The sequence below is a fragment of the Aulonocara sp. 'chitande type north' Nkhata Bay genome, linkage group LG15, assembly GCF_057382095.1.
Source record: "Aulonocara sp. 'chitande type north' Nkhata Bay isolate Kocher_YH1m ecotype deep benthic linkage group LG15, A_spYH_male_GT1.1, whole genome shotgun sequence".
Classification (NCBI taxonomy): domain Eukaryota; kingdom Metazoa; phylum Chordata; class Actinopteri; order Cichliformes; family Cichlidae; genus Aulonocara; species Aulonocara sp. 'chitande type north' Nkhata Bay.
The window spans coordinates 18,102,113-18,123,126 of NC_141358.1; the positions used below are offsets into that span (position 1 = coordinate 18,102,113).

At 40.8% G+C, this 21,014-nt stretch overlaps 1 protein-coding gene across 6 annotated transcripts; it reads right to left on the reverse strand.

The window, feature by feature from the left end:
• Positions 1 to 1,346: 1,346 nt before the first annotated feature.
• Positions 1,347 to 20,378, reverse strand: reps1 (RALBP1 associated Eps domain containing 1). Of its 6 annotated transcripts, none has more exons than XM_086264761.1 (20): positions 20,199 to 20,377; positions 19,631 to 19,800; positions 18,204 to 18,327; positions 14,885 to 15,114; positions 13,904 to 14,066; positions 12,994 to 13,124; positions 11,279 to 11,441; positions 11,135 to 11,198; positions 10,210 to 10,364; positions 9,554 to 9,675; positions 9,075 to 9,155; positions 7,782 to 7,869; positions 7,164 to 7,265; positions 5,578 to 5,638; positions 5,179 to 5,377; positions 4,897 to 5,091; positions 4,367 to 4,456; positions 4,060 to 4,217; positions 3,868 to 3,973; positions 1,347 to 3,772 (listed from the first exon to the last, which is right to left on the reverse strand). In XM_086264761.1, the coding sequence occupies exons 2-20, from the start codon at positions 19,781 to 19,783 to the stop codon at positions 3,704 to 3,706; spliced, it is 2,454 nt and encodes an 817-aa protein (XP_086120887.1). In that variant the 5' UTR covers positions 19,784 to 19,800; positions 20,199 to 20,377; the 3' UTR covers positions 1,347 to 3,703. The 6 variants fall into 6 exon arrangements, with proteins under 6 accessions (XP_086120887.1, XP_086120886.1, XP_086120885.1 ...); XM_086264760.1 differs by having other exon boundaries at positions 20,185 to 20,377; XM_086264759.1 differs by having other exon boundaries at positions 20,136 to 20,377.
• Between the last annotated feature and the right edge of the window lie 636 nt (positions 20,379 to 21,014).

Sequence of the window (21,014 nt, forward strand, 5' to 3'; positions counted from 1 at the left end):
TATAAGAAATTGATCAACGGCTCCGGTGGACAGACTACAACAAACTACCTCACAGGTCAAAGTTGAACTAAACCAGATAATTAACAAAAAGTCTGCTTTTATATTTTTTGGAGTAACTGGGGTGGCGTAATGCTTCAGTGCTTAGCATTGTGTTCCTGTGGATGTAAGAGTGTGAATGGTTTCTGCGATAGGTTTGGTGTACCCCTCCTCTCCCTCTGTGACAGCTGGGATGGGCTGCACTCTCCATAACCCTGTTAGATAATCATCCATCTTACAGTCTTGCTGTGATCATACTTTATCGTCGGAAGTTTAAAACAAGTGACGCTGACCAAAATCAAAATTTCTTGTTAGGCAAATATATAAAAACGGCTACACTATGGAACCCATTTTCTTCCCAACACCATTAAACCATGGGGTGATAAATTTCAAGTAAATTAGCGTCTTACTCCACATAGACATGATTTCGTCACATACTCTCGACAGAATTGTCAGATGTACATCCCTGCTGGCTAACTGGGGAAGTCTACCAGCATGGTCATAAAGAGTTTGAGACGACTTGTTTGGTGACTGGGTGCATTTTCTTTTAACAATTTCCAGATAAATTAGTGAGTAAAGAGAGCAGTTTTTAAAATATTGTGCCGTTTTTTTATTTTTGTGTAAAAATCACACAGCTGCTAGTTGAATCTGCAGAGATACAGTACATCCATGCAGTTAAACATCTAGGGTTCCCACAGCCAAGAGAGAAGGAATTAAATAGAATATTCTTTCGCTGTTAGTCAGCAATTAATGCAAATTTACATATGAGTCCAAAAGTGTGTATCATATACAATATACAACACAGATCTGGGAGCGAATAGCATTCAAAATCCCATCAAAGACTTCATTACCGACTGATTGTTTCTGCCTGCCTGTATTGCCTTTTGGGTTAAAGGATGATGAGGGAGCTGTTGTGCTAGCAAAAATAAAATCAATCCCACTTGAAGGTGTCTAACAGGGTTTTAAATGGTACTAGTTCCAGGTCTGGAAACAACATGCGCACGCACGCACGCACGCGCACACACACACACACACACACACACACACACACACACACACACACACACACACACACACACACACACACACACACACACACACACACACACACACATTACATCATCGTCCTCAATAGCAGAAAAAAAAAAAGAAGGCGAGCCTTGATAAAACAAGGAAGAGAGGTCAGTCAGCCGCTGTGGAAACCTGAACGCCGTCGGGGGAAGTAAGGCTTTAGAAGAAGACTGATGCTTCACCAAAAAAAAAAAAAAACCAAACAACAACACAAGGATAAATCATTAATAAAAGAAAAATTCACTGACCAAAAACGGGGCATTTTATGACACTGGCACAAAAAAAACCAAAAAAAAAACAAAACAAAAACATGAGAAATAAAACAAGTGGTTCATCATTTTTTTCATCTTAAAGCATCTTTTTAAATACACGTGAAAGACAACATGCAGATTAAAAGTAAGCAAAGAGAGACAACAAATAAAAGAAATTGTGAGGGAACAAGAGGGGGGGGGGAAGGTGGGGATTCAGTTCAAAGTGCAGTTGGGACATTCAGGTCTCCCACTCTGTTGACTGGTCTCCTGTTAAGCTTCATCTACACCCACAGATTTCAGGTGAAACTGCCCTGATACAACACTGATCTGGAGTTTACTTCCCTCTGGAGCCAGGAGCCCGGGGAAGTTGACTGCTCATCAGTACCACCCCAAAAAAACACAACAAAAAGGCAAAAATACATCACAAACATACAGTAGATGAGGTTCTGGAAGAGCTACGATACAAAAACCAGAGTATACTGTTCACATGGTTGCTACTATCATCGGACAAACACTTAGGTATAGTTGGTCTGTGAGGATGTATCGCTCATTCTTGCATAGTGCTGACTGCCCGATTGGAAAACAGCTGTTTTGTTGTTGTTTTCTCTCTCTCTTTTTTTTTTTAAATCATCAAAAATCACTACCTGCTGCATCAGTTTGGATCTGTGCACATGTTTGCTGAAGAGAAATCACAGGCAAACTTCTCCCCAATCAGCAACAAATGTATTCTTCATAAACGCCGCTTCCTGCAATCAAACAGCTGGAATATCTTCAAACCCTTCATATGAACGTCTGTTCTTGACTCATAAAGGTGAAGTTAAAGTTTGGGAGAGAAAAAAAAAAAAGAAAAAAAAAGGAAACAAAACCCACAGCGTTAGAAAGAAAGCTGAAATGTCAAGCCAGAGCTAGGTTTGAAAGTAAATGAAGAAAACTTCAGGGAAAGAAAAGGTGGTGCATTTTTCTTCAAACACAGCCCGAGCGGAAGTGAAAGAGAAGAGTGAAAGTTCAGTCATTTGGCATAAAGTGAAACCCTTCAGTCACCACGATCCCAAAAAACAAAACACTGTAACACATAGAAAACAAAAAAAAACAAAAAACAGAAGACATGGCACTTTCACTCACTGCATCATGCCATCAACCACGCAAATGTTTACATGTAGACTTGAAGGGGGCGGTAAGAGAGGAAGGGTGGACTGAGTTCATGTCACAGGATGCGTCACCAAAAAAAAAAAAAAAAAAAAAAAAAAAAAAAAAAAAAAAGCCTTCACCGTGTTGGTTTAGTCATTAAGCCCCACACAAACACACAAAAGGTCCTGTCTGGAGATAGCCCAGTATGTTTCACAAATAGAGAGGCGACTACACCAAACTCCATTTAGAAAAAGACAAATTTATCCTTACTTGCTTATTGACCGATGTACCGACGGATGATTTGTGCTGTAGACTTCCTTCGGTCTTCATGTGTCCCATTGCAAGCCCATAAAATCTGTGTTCTTTGGATTATTTCACAATAATGGACAGCCATGGGTGCCACATGTTCAGCAGAACAGACCATTCATGAGGATTCAAAAACAAGAAATGCCTTCAGAGCACTACAGTAGTAGCACGGATCAAAAAGTGAAAAGAGGAAAAATGTAACCTTTTTTTATAAACCAGAAACTTCTAAGTTTTAGCATATAATGCTCACTTAAAGCACAATTTGCCCGTCTTTACTCTTCCATGTCAATTTCGGTGTAATAAACAAGACCCAACCTGTCGAGTTTGTGACATCAGACGATATTAGAAGGTCTAAAATCTTTATAGGTCGTCTCAGTTCACTTACACAAAAGACGAAAAGAAAACTGTCTCGCCCCCTTTTTAAATTTTCTGCAGGAGTTTGGTGCAGCCGAGTCAAGCATACTGGTGCCAGCCACCAGGAACACAAATGCACAAACAGTCACACAAACATGACAAATACACTCCGCGTTTCTCCTTCAGTCATTCAGAGAGTGATTTAATCAAGACACCAGCAGTTTTATCTTCAGAGCGAACTTGGAGCTGGAGCGCTCTGCCTCTCAGTTTGCCGTCATCCTCCTCACCTTCGCCTCTCTTTAGCAAAAAGTGAAAAGTGCCAGTTTCTAAGATCCCCTCCCACTGGTAAGACTGTGCCCTCAGGTCTGTCCGGTTTACGATTGAGCAGTGTGTGATTGAGCGTGACAGTTTTTAACGGAATGCCCTGAGGCAGGTTGAAGCCTCCGGGAAAAGCCGAGATTGATGGAAGGAAAAGGAGAGGAGGAAGGGAGGAGTCACAACGAGGGCCACAGCCTTGATTCAGATGAACTACAGTAGAGTTGCTCTCCATATGTAGGTTAAAGATGGGAAAAGGGTCTGAGCTGCTCCAGCTGGACTTCTAGAGATATCCTTTCTTCAAGCAGATCCTGGGAAAAGAAAACAGGTGTGAGCAAAGCGGGAGTTAAAAGGAGAACAAAGTCTGTTTGCTAAAACTAGAAAACACTACTAATGTCTTCCATACCTTCAGCTGCTGCTGGAGCTCACTGTTAAGTCGTGCCAAAACAGTGTTTGTCTCCTTGTTCCTTCTGATTGAAGCCTGAATCGCCTTTTTATCCTTTCCAACTGACCTGCAAACAGAGAAATATGCTTTTTCTAAAGTGCTGATAAACACAACGCCCTGTAAAGTGTCCCCAACCAAAGCAAGTTTCTCCACCTGGGAATGGAAGGCTGAGTGGCCAGGACGGCGGCTATGACGTTAGATTTCTGTGGACCGTGCTGCTCGTCCTCCGGCCTCAGCTCGTCTTCAGACTTCAACCTTCGACGTACAGGTTTGGGGGGAGGAGCCAGGGGGCCGGAGGAGCCTTTGGCTCCCTGACGGGACAACAAAGAGTTTACCTCACTTTCACACAGTCTAATAAACAAGTGTGCCTATGAATTTCAGATTGCCTCTTGATGTTCCACACAAACACAAAAAGTTTAAAAACCACTGGTCTTATTGAGTTTAAAGTTCAAAGACGTACAGAGTTGACTGTAGCTGAGGGTCTCTCATCAGCTTGGCCGTCACTCTTAACTGTTCTCAAGGGGCCGGCCCCCTCCGAAGGCTTGTCCCCCTGCGGACATAAACAAACAATGCATGTGAAAGTGAAAGTGTTTACTCAAATGTAACACAACAGCCACAGTTAAGAAATTAAAAGATGCAGATTGCAGATGGTTTGCAACAATAATATTTCATAAGAAGTCTAATATTTAATACTAGAAGACAAAAAAAACAAAAACAAAACAAAAAAACGGTAACATGGATGAAATCTGTCAATCAATGTGTGGGTTTAGAACATTATATAACAAAGGGAAGGAAAACTAAAATAAACAACCAATTGGGGATTTTGGGAAAGAGCAAAAGAAATACATTCAAAAATCAAAAGAATCAATACATTAATATCAACATATTATACACAAAGCCAGACTATAAATGCTATCTCTGAGAAGAACTGATGTTGTCTAGAGGAGCATCATTCTATTTCCAAACCCTGACCCTCCAGGATCGACCTACCTGTCCTGGCTCGATGTGTTTGTCCACCTCTGGTAGGCTTGAGGGCTGCTCAGAGGCTGCAAAGGCCTGAAACTGGCTGAAATCTGCAAAGTTGGGCTGCTGGGGAATCTGCTGTGGGGATGTGGTGGTGAGCACCGCCGCGCCTCCTGGTATACTCTCCGCCTCTACGCGATGCCCGGTGAGTGGTACTGATGTCTGGGGAGGGATGAAAGGGTGTCGTGACAGCTTTCGTAGTATCAAAATCACAAATAATGCCAATGACACATAAAATACTTTTCTTACTTGTGTGGGAAGCGGTCGTGGAGGCACAGCAGGAGGGTAAGCTATCGTAGAGGGTTGGGGTTGTCCTGTGGCAGACGTGGCAGCAAAGGTGCGATTCATGTCCAGAGATGAGGAGCGAGAGTGGGAGGGGTGGGGACGGGGTGGAGGGGGAGGCGGGGCTACCACCTTCAAAGCCTCTGGGGACGTACCCGACTGAGACCTGAGCACATTAATGTTTAAAGATTTACACACAGGATACAGTGCTTTATTTACAACACGATTCATCACAGTTCAGGTCTGGAGTTGATCATTGAACAGAGCTGCAACATGACCAACTGAGTAACAATGTGAGGAAGTAGAAAAACCCAAAAGCATCACTTTCAGTAATTGTCAGAAAGGACAGACAGAAAATGAACGAACCTCTGCCTTGTGATTGGCTCCTGGTCTGAGGTGAAAGAGTCTGAACTGCTGTAACCATCACCTTCATGAAAAGAAAAGAAAAAAACCCCACAAGCATACAAATCATGAGAAAATTAACAAAATGGTAGTTTTTTTTTTTTTTTTTTAATTCTTCCACAAAAAATTGGAATCTTAGTCTGGACTATCAGCAGCTGAACTGAGGTTATGAAGGCACCACCAAGGAAAGACAAATGTGAAATGGTACTAAGATAGTGCCTTTCTACCAAATGTAAGTATTTTCTATTGTATTCACCCAGTTACATGCCAATGGATGCATTTGGGGCAACTTGGGGTTCAGTACTTTGACATGTGGTATGGAGGAGCAGGGATTGGTAGACAACTGTCTCTACCACCTGAGCCACAGACACCTTCCAACATATAAGGGAAAAATACTTCCATTTTTATTTTTTTATTTATTTTTAGTCTTGATTTTTGTATGTTACTTTAAAGTATCAAGGGTTTTCTTTTGTCATTAAATCGACTGCTTGCCAGATTTCTATCTGTAATTTTGTTCTTAATGATGTAACCTATGGCTGGGCCATATCATACCGTTCACGGTAATACCAGTATAATGTTGGGCAACGATAAGAAAATGAAATATCGCGATAGAATATGGGTAAAACGCGCATGCGCAGTGCCTTTGTTTTCATACACACATGGCGTAAAAAGCATGGCGACGGCGGAGAATGAGAAGGGCGAAAGTGGATCATTGAATGAAACGGATGAACCAGAATTGGTTTGAAAAAATGCTGCAGCTTCAGTGGTGTGGAACTGGTTTAGCTTTCGTCCGTCAGATACACAACAAAGCACTATTTTTGGTAGAGCATGCTAGCGGGCCGTCGTTATTACCGTGTTTTTTGGAAAATACGGCACACTTAAAATCAATCCTTTGATTTTTCTGAAAATCGACAGTGCCCCTTATAATCCTGCGTGCCTTATGTATGAATTCTGGTTGTGTTTACTGACCTCGAAACGATTTTATGTCGTACACGGCGCTCAGCAATCTGTCAAATGTTTCAGTACGACTTTGCTAAGCTACAAACCCGCACCGATTGATGGATTGTTGAAGCATTACGACTATCGTAGGCAGGAGGCTCGCGTATTGTGTGTGTATAACCTCTTTTTAAGTTTTGTGGATATTATACATGGTTATGCTGAGGATATGTCGGCCAGTTTCCACTGGAAATGCCTTTTGGTTAAACTGTCAGCAAGGAATTTGCATTTGCACTGTTAAAGTTTTCTATAACTTTAATCCACATAAAAAACAGCTGCTTGTTTAAGTGAAAATACATTGCTGGGTTTTTTTGCACTAATAAAGTTGTGGAGTTGTAAAGTATTTTGTCTAGTGTCAATTATATCGTCATCGCAAATTTTCAAATGTATATCGTGATAAATATTTTTGATCATATCGCCCTGCTCTAGTCTGTCCTTAAAATAGAAAGTGGATTAAAATGGCTAAACAAATAAATAACTGCATCATGTGTCGGATGATGTTTTCGGAACACCGTAGTAAAGCTCCCTGCCATAGCAGCTCATCTTTTACTCACCTACAGTGTTGGCAGCTACAAACTTCATGGAGGCGGGTAATTTGGCTTCTTCAGACAGTTCTGGAGGTTTAGCCAGCAGAGGACTGGTAGGATGATTGTGGTCTAAATATTGGAGGAAGGGGGAGATCACAAACAGGGGAAAGTGTTGAAGCAAATGCAGTCAATCAACAGGGAAAATTAAATGTTAGCAATCGGCTGTTAGTTTGGACAAAACGTGCTCAGTTGCAGAAAAACAAAAACATGTATATGAGTAATAAAAGCTCCTGTGAGGCGCTCTTTGAATCATTTCAAATGGTGACCTTTTGGATTTTTATTACTTTCCCAATAGTGCGCACTCTGCAAAGCACAAAGTAAGCTGACTGTATTAGCACAGCTGGATGTTTTCCCACCTGTTACAATATGTTTTTTCTTCAATATATAAAGAACATACTAGCATGCTTTCTAATGCAACTAGGTCATAATTCTGTTTCAGTCATATTAAAGTTCCTTCACGTTGCTGCCCACAAAAACAGATTTAGAGGTCTGCCTGTTGCTGCACATGTGCATCAATATCATTATTATTTATTCAACTGTAAGTCAGGATTTGGACAGTCAGTTTAAGGTCAGAGAGTTTCTCACCACTGCCAGTCCTCTTCAGCTCCATCTCCTGCATGTGAATCTTACTGGGCGTCATCCGGATGGGAACTGGGTGAACGATGGCCGTGTCCTGTGGAAAAGAGACACAGAGAGGGTCAAACCGACAGGAAGAAGATAGGTAATTTTTTTTTTTTTTTTTTTTGCTGCTGGTCCTGTGAGGAGGAAGGGTCAACATGAAAACCTGCGTGGCACTCTTTTAGCTGACATGCTCACTGAGCATCTCATCAAACATGTTTAAATGAGAAGATGTGAAAGACCTGGAAACATATTTTCTAAATAAGCTTTTAAAAAAATAAATAAAAGACGTGCCCATACAATTATTACCCCCCCCCCCCCATCCTAACGACAACTAAAAACAAACAAAAGACTGTTATTGTTTCAAAAATTATTTTCCGCTCCGAGTGTGTTCTTCACAGTTGGACAGCAAAGATCCTATGCACCCATTAAGATTTGGTGCATGGATGGCAGCGGAGAATTTAGCCACAAAAAACAAATTAAAAAAAGAATTTGTGGAGCTGTTTGGGCCTGCTGTCGGTGCAGGATTTTTCCACAGCAGAGAGAGATTTGGGGCTTTTTTTACTCCTACATCAGTGGGGTTACATTTACTTAAATTCTAAATTATTCAAATGGCTAAAAATAACTGTATTAGCCTTACATTCATACACAAACTGACTGCAGAAAATTCAACGGTCAATTAAGACTAACATGGAAAACTTTGATAAATCTAATTTTTGGGAGATTTATAGGTTAAGCTTGATAAGTGTTTTGTTTTTGTTTTTAATCTTGAGTTTCAGCTCAGAATGGGAGTACATAAAAGCAGTCTAAAAACAGATGCACACTCCTGCAATATAAAACCGTATTTGAAGTCAGAGCTATTTTTGGGACAATTATTTGTTTACGGTTTAAAAATTAAAAATACATAAACGTGAAGAACTTTAACTGTTCAAAAGTAAATGCACAACAGAATTGTGCACAACCTTTAGTTCTTAATCATGTGAGGAAAAATGCATCTCTTACAATCTTAAAATGTGATTGGTGGATGTGACTCTAAAGAAAAAAAAAAAAAAAAAAAGGTGATGTCCAATAGAAACTGAGCAAGCCAAATCACAACACACACTTCTATTGCTGATGCACTTAATTGCACTTTGAAAGAACATCATGCAGGCAGTGAGACAGAGAGGACCTGAGAGAGATAGAGAGAAAAAGGAGAGATCTGGAGAGGGTTAATGTCTGTCCATTAATGGTGAAACCATGCATGCTAAGTGATTGACTTACAGGGTCAGCTGGTGCAATGTTAGAGTCAAATTGGGTCAGAGTTTGTGAGCTGGAGGAGCGCTCGCTAAACGTCTCCCACTGCTGCAGGAGACAGACAGACAGTGAGAAAAAACATGTCAGTCAGTCAGCCAGTGCAGTGACATCACACATTTACATCATCAGTCTCAGCCTCTGCCGTGATGCCACACCGACGCGGCATCATCAGCAGGCGTGGAAACAAAACGGACATTGCCGACTTTCATACACAGTCTCAAGAAGTGAGAGAGGAGGTGCTGAATTATCAGAAAATATGTTTGATGATGAATAGGATGACGTGGCACTCGAATTATAATGGATGGATAAAGAGAGAGCAACCTCACTTAATTAACCCTGAGCAATTAAGATGAATCAAACGCAAACGGAGCAAAAGCAAACAGCCTCGAGTTTAGAGGATGTGTAAAAACGACAAATATAGTCATGTGGTGCGTGCACGTTGGAACCTCGTTGCTCTGGTTCATCTCTGGCCAGGCTTGATTGAGCGAAGGCATAGAGGGAGACTTGTTGGGGGTCACCTCTACTGGTGACGCAGAGTATCCAACATCAGCAGTCTGCTCTGGGACTTCTGGAAAAAAAAAAAAATAGACACGAGTTAAATACACATAAATAAACTAAAAAAATCCACACAACATTACTTTTGGTTGGGATTCTTCAAAAAGATGAACTTCAGAGAAGAGCTTGAGATAAAACATTTTTTTCATGCAGTCAAAATGCCAACTACATTTAACCATCAATGGCAAAAATCGTGAAACTTCAAAGTGCAATCGTTTCTGCTTCTGAGTATTGCATAAGCACATAAGAAAGACTATTTCTCTGCTGTTTTCCTGATATGTAAAAAACAAGGTCAACACTGAATTATAACACTTGATAAACATGTTTGTTATGGCTATCAGCAACTGAGTCAATGTCAAGTTAAAAGAGGGCAGGAGAACACAAAACTGTGTCCTGAAAAGTGCAGCTCAGCCCAAAAATCAGTTAACTACTTCCAACATGCGGGTTTTGCACAATAGCGCTGTTACCCTAGGTCTAATGAGGTGTGAGATAAGAAAATGAATAAAGGGTGCAGCAGAGAGAGGAAGAGAGAGGCAAGCCTGAGCACCTGCTGAGTCATCGAGGTCAATCAGCTTTGGCATCAGGCTTTCAGGAAGCTTCTCGGGGAGGTCGTAGCCATTCTTCCTGGCCACAACTAAGTGAAAGGCAGCGCAGAATTCATCCAGGGTCAGCGCTCCATCTTTATCAAAGTCTGACAGCTCCCTTTAAACACACATTAGACAGTAAGAATATCATATCATATACGGCATTACAGCAGACATTGAATCTGATCCGACTTGCCCATTTACATGCCGCGTTTGCTGCTTAGAGCTAGTGATACTAGTCATTATGAATCCTGTCAAAACAAGTTGTGTCAACTGACACTGCACGCTTCTTTGGAAATAATCCCATAAACAGGAACTGACAACTTGTTTTTGATGAGCTCGATTAGCCACAAACATCTTACTCATCAGCAAAATAAAGCCAGGTTGGTTTGGAGTTAACAAAGAACTGGTGAAACACATTTTCTTTGCACCAACTACATATGGTCAAACCTTTTGTCTTTGTTGATGTTTGGCATTTTTTTTTAGTAAAAATTAGTCTTGAAGTTTAACAGTTAACCATATCCAGGTTGCACATGCTGTCCGATCAGTGATGATACATTCTGATAAAGAGCAAAGAAAAGCTTCTTGGTGTTTTTAGGATTAACTGCCACACACTGCACTTGTCTAAAAAGTAAATAAAGCTTTTACTACAGCTTCCTATTAAGTTTTATAAATATGAAATTAGGGATCTTTCAATAGAACAAAGGAGCACTGGTGCAAAGATCAATGCCCATCCTGCTCTAACCTACAGCATATCCGCATGTCAAACTGTTAAATGTGGCCATCAACTCCATTCAGGTGGTGAACGCGTGTTTATGGTGCCCTTAATTTCCCTTAGATACACAAACACACACAAAGGCCATAAATAGCAGAAGAGCAGTGACTCACCAAATATGTGACAATTCTAAAATCGGTAGCTTTGATTTAGTGAAGAACTCTTTTGCTGCTGAACCTGAAACACGCAGAAACCACAGTTTATTAATAACCCATGTTTTATCCTGATAGCACGTGTGTGTGTGTTTTTGTTCCTACCAGGTATGAAGCCAGTGAGGTCAGGCTGAATTGTTTTAAACTGGTTAATGTAATACTGCCTCTGCTCGTCTGTGATCTTCCACGGATCATCGTACGTGCTGGACTGTCGCTGGATCTCATTGGTCGTTGCAGCTGAGGCTACTGTTCGTATTGTTGTGCTTTCCTACGAGAACCCATTTACAGAAACATTTAAGAAAGACGAGCATAATTAAGTATTAAGAATAACACTTTAACCTATGCAAATCCAGCTTCTTCACTGTTAGTATGTACAGTGCGTGTCTCCCTGGCCCCCTACTCATACATACAAACTTGGCACTACAAGAAATCAAACCTTTAAAGAATAATATTCAAAACTGAAACAAAACAATGGTTACAGAACTTTCAGCCTAAAGTAGAACTGACTTTTTGCTTGTTAGCTCAGAACGACAAGAAGAAACTAAAAGAGGGCATGATGTGTACCTATAATTAGACAGTGGGTACAGAGGCCTTTGCCTGAGAAATGTCACAGAAGCTGCTCATGTTTCAGTCAAGCAGCAGCGTTTGCAGATAAAGTACTGATACAAGATGCTGGCTGACATTCAAGGCCCGATTGTGGTTACTGTGATATCTCGTGCTTTATGTTTGCAGTTTCTGATGGCAGACATTTGCATCACATTTTCCAGCTAAAATACTCTGTGTGGTCATCTTGTAACTTGCTGATCTATATTAATGCTCTATTGAACTGTATCACCTTCTCTAGGTCTGTATTGTGAGGGTGTACATGTGTCCTTTAATTTATAGCCTCACTTTGCTGTCTTCTCGTCCCATCTCTGCATAGTGATTGGCTAATGGTGGTAAAGATAGAATAGATCCAAAATATTTCTGAGCATTTCAGTGTTTTTATATTGGCAATGATTGACCTTAATTTTATCTCAGCTCACTTAGTAAGTGCAAAATGTCAAAAACTCCAAAAGTGGTGATTGTTGTTACTAACTGTGGGCTACACACTACCAAATACGCACACAACACAAGAGTGTTGAGTAGTTATGTTTTTAGGGGTTGTTTTTTTTACCCAAATCAAATGTTTGTTTGTTTGTTTTTTATATATATGGCCACGATTCACCTTATAGCTGTTTGGTTTAGTTCAAGGATTTCACTGGTGAAAATGAAAAAACTCATTTCCGTAATCAGAGCCCTTATTTAAAATAGTGGGTGTTCACTGTATTGTGAAAAAGAAGATTTTCACAGGACTATATGCTGTTTTGTGAAATCTGAACAAACGGCAAGACTTCTGGAACAATGACAGATAAAGCTCAGCCTAAACTTGGTCACGCAACAGGACAATGATCCCAAGCAGAGCAGCAAATCTACATTAGAATGGCTGAAAAAGAGAAGAATCATGGCGATGCACTGGCCCAGGCAAAGTCGAGATCTCAACCTGACTGAAATGTTGTGGCGGGGCCTTAGGAGAACCGCCCATAAATGAACTTCAAACTGAAGCAATATTAACAACATTGGGCCAAGTTTCAGCCACAATGATGTGAGAGATTGACAAAAATCATACGGCAACCCATTACTTCACATTATTGCTGCTGAAGTACTGAATCAGTGTAGTGTATCCAACATCCAACTAGCGCCTTGTAATTTAAGATGGAACGCTGATGTGCATCTTTCTAGCTTGCTTGTATAATGAAGCCTGTTGCAATAGGAAGCGAGTCGAACCAACAGTGCTGTACCTGGACTGATGATGGATGCATTGCTGGAAGCGTGCTGGAAGGCGGTGTGTCCGCTGTAAAACTGACCCAACTCTCCTGACCTGGAAGAGGTGGTGAGTGGGACAGCCACATGCCATCGCCAGCCACTGGACCTGAAAGGAGAAGGACAGGAAAGTATGTTTTTGCAAGTAATGTTAATTAAGAAGTTTTGTTTTCATACCATTCTTTGTAATATCTCAACTACTTTTTATGCTGGAAAAAAACAAAAAAAAAGCAGGCACAATTACTTTGGTCCCCTAATGACAAACTGCAGCAAGTGTCTGTGTCAGCAAATATCATTAACAGCATGTAGGCGCTGCAAACAACAGGAAGTGGTACAAACGACAATTTATCACTGGAGTCAAAGCTAAAAGCAACTTTTACCACACTGTCACTTCTGTTTGCCCTTAGAGATGTTATTGTTATCATCTGCTGCTCGTGAGTGCTTGCAAGTGAAACCCCTGTCACATGCATTACCTTTTTTTTTCTTTATTGAGGGCAAAAAAGAAAGAAAAAAAGCCATTTTAACTCAAATTGTTGCCACTTTTCTTTCTCTTTGTCCTTATTTTCATTATCAACAAATTTGCTCATCATCATCTTAAATAATTATTTAGTCTATAAAACATCTGAAAAGATTTGAACATTTTCCAAGATGAGTCCAGAAGCCCCACGTGCCTGGCATTCAGACCTTCTGTTTACGATGGGCACCCAATCAGAAGATGGGTCAAGGGATGATTTGCATCCGTATAAATAATAAGGATTGCTTTGAACTGTGAATGGAAATAAATGCAAATGAAAAGCTACTCAAGCAGAGTCTAAGATTAGAAATATGTTGTTGGAAATAGGCAGAATAGTTCTCCTTTTGAGAAACTATCATTAAGAAGTGGGTCACCTGTTTGTGGTTCTCTGAACTGCGTCCACACGGCTCCAGTTGCTGCCACCACAGGTTGTCGCTCTGCGTTTCCTCCACTGTGTTGCCGCTTGTGCTTCCTCCAGGAATGAGGTGAGGTTGGGGGAGACTGGTGAGGGGAGACCACTGGGGACGTTGGTTCAGGCTGGTGACATATTAAAAAAAAGAAAAAAAAAACAAACCGATGAAATAAACAAGCAGTTAAAAAGACATTTAGTACACATATAAGGAATCAGCAAACTTTAATAAGCATGATTTGAAGGTGGTAGTATTACTGCTTTAAAACAGTTCAGTGTTTTGGGCGTTAACCTTTAGATCACATCTAATACACAACAAGACGTCAATCTTCAACACGCCACATCCAAACCAAGACCAATAACTGCTACATCAATCAGTTCTTATCTGCATCATCACAGATAAGGGATGCTGAAGGAACTAGTGAATGATTATGCAGCACATACAAGTTAAAACTTGCGAAAGAAATCTAAATAACTGACACACGTGTCAACACACTTAAGTCCGCAGCAGAAAACTTCAGAAAGGAATGTATTCAAACGTCAAAGTCCTTCCAGAGGCAAGTCTTCCCACTCTGGACACTTATTTGCAGTTACTTTGAAGCAACATTGACTTTAATTTCAATGAGTCATGGACACATAAAAGCGACAAAGAAATTCACCACTCGAATCTGGTAAAGATCACTTAAAAATTTCATGACTTTTCCCCCAAATGGAGGCTTTGAAAAGAATTTATCATTTCCACCACCACTTTGTTGCTCTGCTATAGATTTCAATTCAAGATGCTTTGAGTGTCCCTTTTAATGTCTCTGTCAAGTATACACAGGAAAAACACAGGAAACACAGCAGCTTATCTCCAAGTAACCACTGGGTTCAGTTGTTCAAAGAAATATTAAGTTTGTATACAATCGTCCCTGCAACATCGATTCTTGCATTTGCTACTACCAACCTGTGATTCTATAGTAGTTGCCAGGGGCTGAATGACCTCGTGGACAGGAAGTGAAGTGGATGAGGGATGTCCTTTCTTGTTCTGGTGACCCCTGCCAGGTGGCCTGGGTATTACTGCAGTACCGGGGGCAGGGTACAATCCCTGACTGTCGGGATCTTGGTACAGTGCAGCATGTCTCGCTTCTGCCTCATTCTTCCCCACCACAAACCTTGGCAACGGTAGATCCTTGACTGTCAAGACACAAATTAAATTCAGTTTCAATATTTGTTCAGCAGCAGCTGAAAACTTCAGTGCACTAGAGTCCAGAAGTTGCTTCTGGCTTTCGAGAGAGAAAAACCGACTACTGACTCCGTAGATTTCCCAGAATCCTTGTGCCTGCTGCAATCAGCTGACGTTTATAGGGTTTGGAAAGAGAGTAACTGCTGTAAAATGGGAAAAACAGTATACCTTTCAGAAAGAGCCGTTTCCTCAAATAGAAAATGAAACACACTGCCACACCGAGTGTATGTTTGCTGTCTCTTAACTCTTAATGCTGAGGACTTAAAACAAAGATCTGTGATAAACAAACACAGGAATACAGTCCGTGCCAGCATGCCTGCTCTAAGACTGAAAATTTCTACCACACTGTAGCTTGCCCATTTTTGTTTTTCTTTTTTTCCCCCTTGGGGAATGTATTTTTTTCTGTTTTCTCTATCTTACAATGCTAAAGACACCTTTGAAAAAATCCTGGATCCAGACCAAATCAAACGTTAATCCCTTCTATGTTGGGTCAACCTCTGCTAAAAAACTAATGCAAATCTGTCTCAGGCAAACCAATCCAATCTCAAGGAGGTAAAGACGAGCGAGGCAGGACTTTCTAAACTCCACAGTTATTTAAAAAAAAAAAAAAAAAAAACTGATTCAAAAATTCAACGTGTGCCACAAAACTATGGTTGAATGAAGCAGGGTTTGTAGTTTTTAGGCAGCCTCATTGGCAGATACTGAACTGATACTGGTACTAATATTGTTAACCCTAACCCTTTCTACTAGTGTTTATGGCTTTCTCAGAGAGTGGGTAAGCAAACAGACCCAAGACCAAGACACCCAAATAAGCTAATCCTGTTGTATATGACCCCACTATGGTTTCAGTGACTCAGCAACAAATTGATTAGCTAGTGGGAAGAAAGTGATCTGGATTTTTTTTGCCATACATTTTTTTCTTCCTCCACCAAAAGTACAAGTCGTTTGCTGCTTCAAGCATTGTGAATATGAGAATCTACTTTTAAGAAAAATAATCAGTTTTAACAAAAGGTTGAAATTTCCTTTAAACCTACTAACAATATCCTCTTATATCTCTAAGTTAAGTCTGGTTAAAAGAATTGTTTCACCACAGGATTATTATGTGCAGCGCTCTGTCTTTTAGTAAGCACACAGAAACCAAACCACCGCCTTTGCTTCTGAACGCCTGTATTATTACCCCAAAAGCCTCCGCTCCAGAAATAACTTTCTATTTAATATTTTGGAACAACTGTGGTGACTTCAAGCTTTCTGAAAGCACTGAGTAAACTAAACATTTTTTCCAAATCCTGTAATTAACTGTCTACTTCTGAGAAAGCACCAACTTTACAAAGAGAGAGTTGAGGGCGAGGTTTACCGAGCTCAAACATCCCTAAATCTTTTGTTAGAAGGAAGTGACTTGTTTGCTTCCTCATATTGTTGTCAAATTATGAAATCGATTTTGCAATATATTCAGGCCAAACTGATCATGTTGCATAGAGGATGAGTGTGACATCGTGCGCCGCGTTTTTCCTTATCTTTTTCCTCGAGAGAACTCAACAGGGACAAATAGAAAAGCGCAATTTTGCAGTCAAACCCACCATGGCTTCATTGTTTACTTAAGATAAATAGGGAAGTCATCGAAACAGCTCATACTATTACAATCATCTGGTGACACAAATAAATGGCCAATACTATTCCAATCAGCAATGTGATGCCATCTGCCCCATCAACTAATCAAGATGAGCCATTTTTCCATTTAAAATGTTCTCTTTTTACAGCTTACTTTTAATGTACCAGTGTTTATTTTCCCAGTTTTAGAAACACAGGGTTATGAGACACCCTATGTATCAAACATCCAGCGTATGAAATAGATTCTCCAAAAGCTAAAAAGTTCCTTTTGGATTCTTCTGGATCAGACAGCAATTGTTTGTTTTCTTTACATAAATACATTCTCTAATTTGATCCATTTTCATTTAATTTCAGAGGGAGGCAGTCGTAATAGTGAAGACGCAAGGAGCAAAGGCAGTCACAGAGTGAATGAGTTTAAATGCCTGGGGTCAAACCTCTAAAGCGACAGACAGCGCACAAGAGAGGTGAAGAACAGAGTCCAGTCAGGGCAGAGCGGGTAGAGACGAGTGTCAGAGGCGATTTGTGACAGAAGGATAGGCCCAAGAGTTAAACTGGAAAGTTTACAGGATGGTAGTGAGACCGGTTATGACGGAGATGAAGGTGGCAGACTTTTTTCCTCATGAGTGACAGGATTAGAAATGAGTACATCAGAGGGACGGCTCAGGTTGAGCAGTCTGGACAAAGTTAGAGCGGTAAGGCTGAGATGGTTTGGACATGTGCAGAGTAGGGATAGTGGATACAGCCGACAAAGGATGTTAACTATGGAGCTGCTAAGCAAGAGGAAAAGACAAAGAGGAGTTTTTTCATGGACGTAGTGAAAGAGGACATGCAGAATTTTGGTGTGACAAAAAAGGACATTAGGAATAGGGTGGGAGCCCTGCAGGGATCAGGCATAAGAAGAAGAATCTGATTTGTGTCTATGAATGTAAAGAGTCCTTCCAAAAGCTCTATTAACCATATCTGGATCTATCCCAAAAGTTACTCGCTTATACAATGGCCCAAGACTCAAATGTGGTAAAAAATAAAAAATAAAAAAGTATTAAATAATCCTGCTAACATACAAAGAAACAGCTTTAAAAAAAACATGAGAACATGCTTGTATGAAAATCTTAAAATACACTGCACCACATGCATGCAGTTCTGAGATAAATACCTTTTTCTTATCAAAAAAACCTTTAAGACTCTAATTGACAAATGATAGCTCTGCCATTAAATGTAATTGATTGGTGATGAAGAGAACAGCTGTTTCTGAAATTCATGAAACTCATTTCTAACCTGAAACATTTTAACTAGCCTGAGAACAACAGTATATCTCTGTATAACCAAAGTCTAAAAGTACTTCAGAGAGGACCTAGACCACAATTGTGTAATGGTATTGTTTAGAAATCAATGCACAACAATGACAATGACTCACTTCGATTTATGGACTCACCCGAGTTGAGGCTCTCCACCCTCAGAGGCAGCCCTGACTGGGCGATGGCGATGAGCTTCAGAGCGATGTAGAACTGGCTCCGACCGAAGTGACCCAGCCGAGTGGCTCCACATAGCTCTGTGATCTAAACCCACGCACACAAGGACAAGGGAGAACAGTTAACAACATTGTATTCATCTGAAAGAGCAGCTTTTTCCTCTAAGCAAACATAGCATCCAAGTAATAAAAAGGAGAATAAACAACAGCTATCGTTTAGTGTCTGTTTAAATTATCCGATGAACTGTTCCCTTAAGAATGGTCTCATCTGCCATGTTCACAAGCAGATGTCCAGTGTGTTCTATGCGTAAAAAGTCTGGTTATCATGTTTTGTAGTCCTTTACAAAACAATGAAACGGCCTTCTACACACAAAAGATAAAGTGGTTAAAAGAAACAACTGAAACCTCAGGATTAGTACTACTGGTAAGATTTTATAACATGAGGATAACTGTTTAAGAGGGTGCCCTTAAGTGCTGCGAGTCACTCAAAAAAAAAAAAAAACTGCCACAGCTGACCAGCGATCCTTTTCTTGCCGATGAGGGACTTTATCCAAGTATGACTGGATACAAAGCAGCAGTGACTTTTCTCAGCCTGTTACAACATGACACTGTAGCAGTATGTGTCTCACGGGCCAACACAGAGCTCAGTGTAGATTCTGGAAGTGGTAGGATTACAACGCTCCTTAATTCTCCCACCACACAGCCCCCCCCCCCCCCTCTTGACCTTGAAAAGGATGCTGACTCACAAACTGCAAATATTGGCCATGCTGAGAGATCTGGAGTCACAAGAATGGGCTGCTGCAGTTTAACTGGCTACTCATGACTCACAGTTGTCAGAGCAGGGACACTCTGCAATCTGACCAAGAAGGCAATCCGTATTTGAGGGTTAATAAACAAAGTCTCCACTTCTGTGGATCACAGGCGTGCAGGCACAGGCATTTCCACCATGTTAGCCAGTAATGAACAAAAAAGGCAGATGTTGATGGAGGGAGAAGACAGGAAAGAGTGGGCAGCAAGAGCAATGAGAAGTATTTAGTGCGTTAGATACACAGTTCAACACATACCCACAGAAAGGTAACTGAAGAGGGCATGCCAGCTTTTATTGCATGTATAATATGTCAGTTAGAGAAAAAAAAACTCAATAAAGAAATAAATTGTGTGAGTTGTCTACCTACTCTGTTTAGCTAAGGCTAACATTAGCCAGAAGAAGGTGTGTCTCTCTTGCTGCGCAGCTCTGCTAAGCACCCGGGCTAAATAACCACAACGACACTGGCTGACAGGACAGCTCCAACAGTCAGCCTGCCAGCCAAGTTTACCAAAAATCCCCCAATGGCCCTTCGTTTCACGCACACCTTCACAGTCTGAATGATAACACGGTTACGCTAGCTTACCTGCAGGACAACTTCGCTGGGTAGCTGGGCCGCCCGGAAAAGGTCAAGAACTCTCCCGTTGGAAGCCACTTTTTTAGTGTTGTCCGTGTCACAGTAAACGAACAAATCCGAGTAATATTTCTGCTCGACATCACTCAGCGTTAGACTTTCCATCGTAGTACCAAATGAGCCTGAAAAGAACACAAGTTGGCTGTTGATTAGCCCTTAGCCAATGGCTGGGGCAGGATCCAAAAAATGGGCGAGACTTCAGGATCCCAACTTAGCTAAGCCGAGCTAACGTTGAGGTTAGCTGTTGTAATGATGTTCCCAACGCGCCTTATCCCAATCTCTGTAAACGTCCCTAATACTGTGTACCAAGCAGGAGCCGATCCCAACTCGAATATTCAAATAAAGGTTGCTTTCACACAGTTAATAACTTGTTGGGCCAGCCAAGCCAAGTAGCCAACAGCTGGCTAGTAGTGCAGCGGGCTAACAGCTACCTTGAATCAAAGTCAGTGGCACTAACGTTAGGCTAACTAGCAAAGTGCGTCTACCTCCCCGACCCGGACATCTACCGCCGTGATCTCACGTTACAGCACTTCTTCTCGCTGTAATCCGTTACAGGAGGGTGTTTCTGCCCTTCACTAGAAACACATTCCTCTGCGGGGCCGTCAGAAGTAAAGTTTCAGGGTCTCTTGGTTCCTTCCTCCAGTGATCATAGCCGCCATTCCTGCCACCAGTGTCAAGTCACGCGGAGTTAAGAGGAGACTTCCGGTCCGAGTCTTCAGATTAAAGAAAAACATAGCGTTCACTCAGAAGCATCTAGTTTTATAGATTGTATACATGTATTATTTTTTATGTTATTTTTTATAAAATATCATTTTGTGCTGGAAGAGTAAACTACATATAACTATACACTTGACAACTTTTGTATTCACTTCGCCTGCAGTTCAACTATTTTAATATTTTCATAGTGATTTAAGTTAAATTATTGTTTTGCCATTAAAGTACCAACATTTTTAGGCCTTTGAAAGAATATAAGAACTGTATTTTGATTTTACAATTTTCACTGTAATTGAACTTTTTTGAAGTCCCCTTTTATTTTCTATTTCTTTATAAACCTGTTACAACCAGTTGATGAGAAAAGGTATTTGCCTCCTTCCTTGTCACACTTAACTTAAATGTTTCACATCAACACACACATTTTGTTAGACAAATATAACAGGAGTAAATATACACTGCAAACTGTAAGTGATGGAATTCTGCTCTTTACCAAAAAATCCTGAAGGAGATTGTCCAACCATCAGTTTGTTCAGTTCTTGGGTTATGCAGCAGGATAATGATCCAAAACAATTGAGCAAGTCTGCTTCTGAATGGATTAAAAAAAATGAGGGTTTTGGTGTGC

What these genes read in the sequence shown, in the direction of transcription:
- reps1 (XM_086264761.1), bottom strand. Translation starts at nt 19,783, where the DNA reads ATGGAAAGTCTAACGCTGAGTGATGTCGAGCAGAAATATTACTCGGAT. An exon ending in CCAGCGAAGTTGTCCTGCAG is followed by an intron (nt 18,328 to 19,630) that starts GTAAGCTAGCGT and finishes GCGTGGGTTTAG; the next exon opens with ATCACAGAGCTATGTGGAGC. An exon ending in AGCTCCAGCAGCAGCTGAAG is followed by an intron (nt 3,773 to 3,867) that starts GTATGGAAGACA and finishes TTCTTTTCCCAG; the next exon opens with GATCTGCTTGAAGAAAGGAT.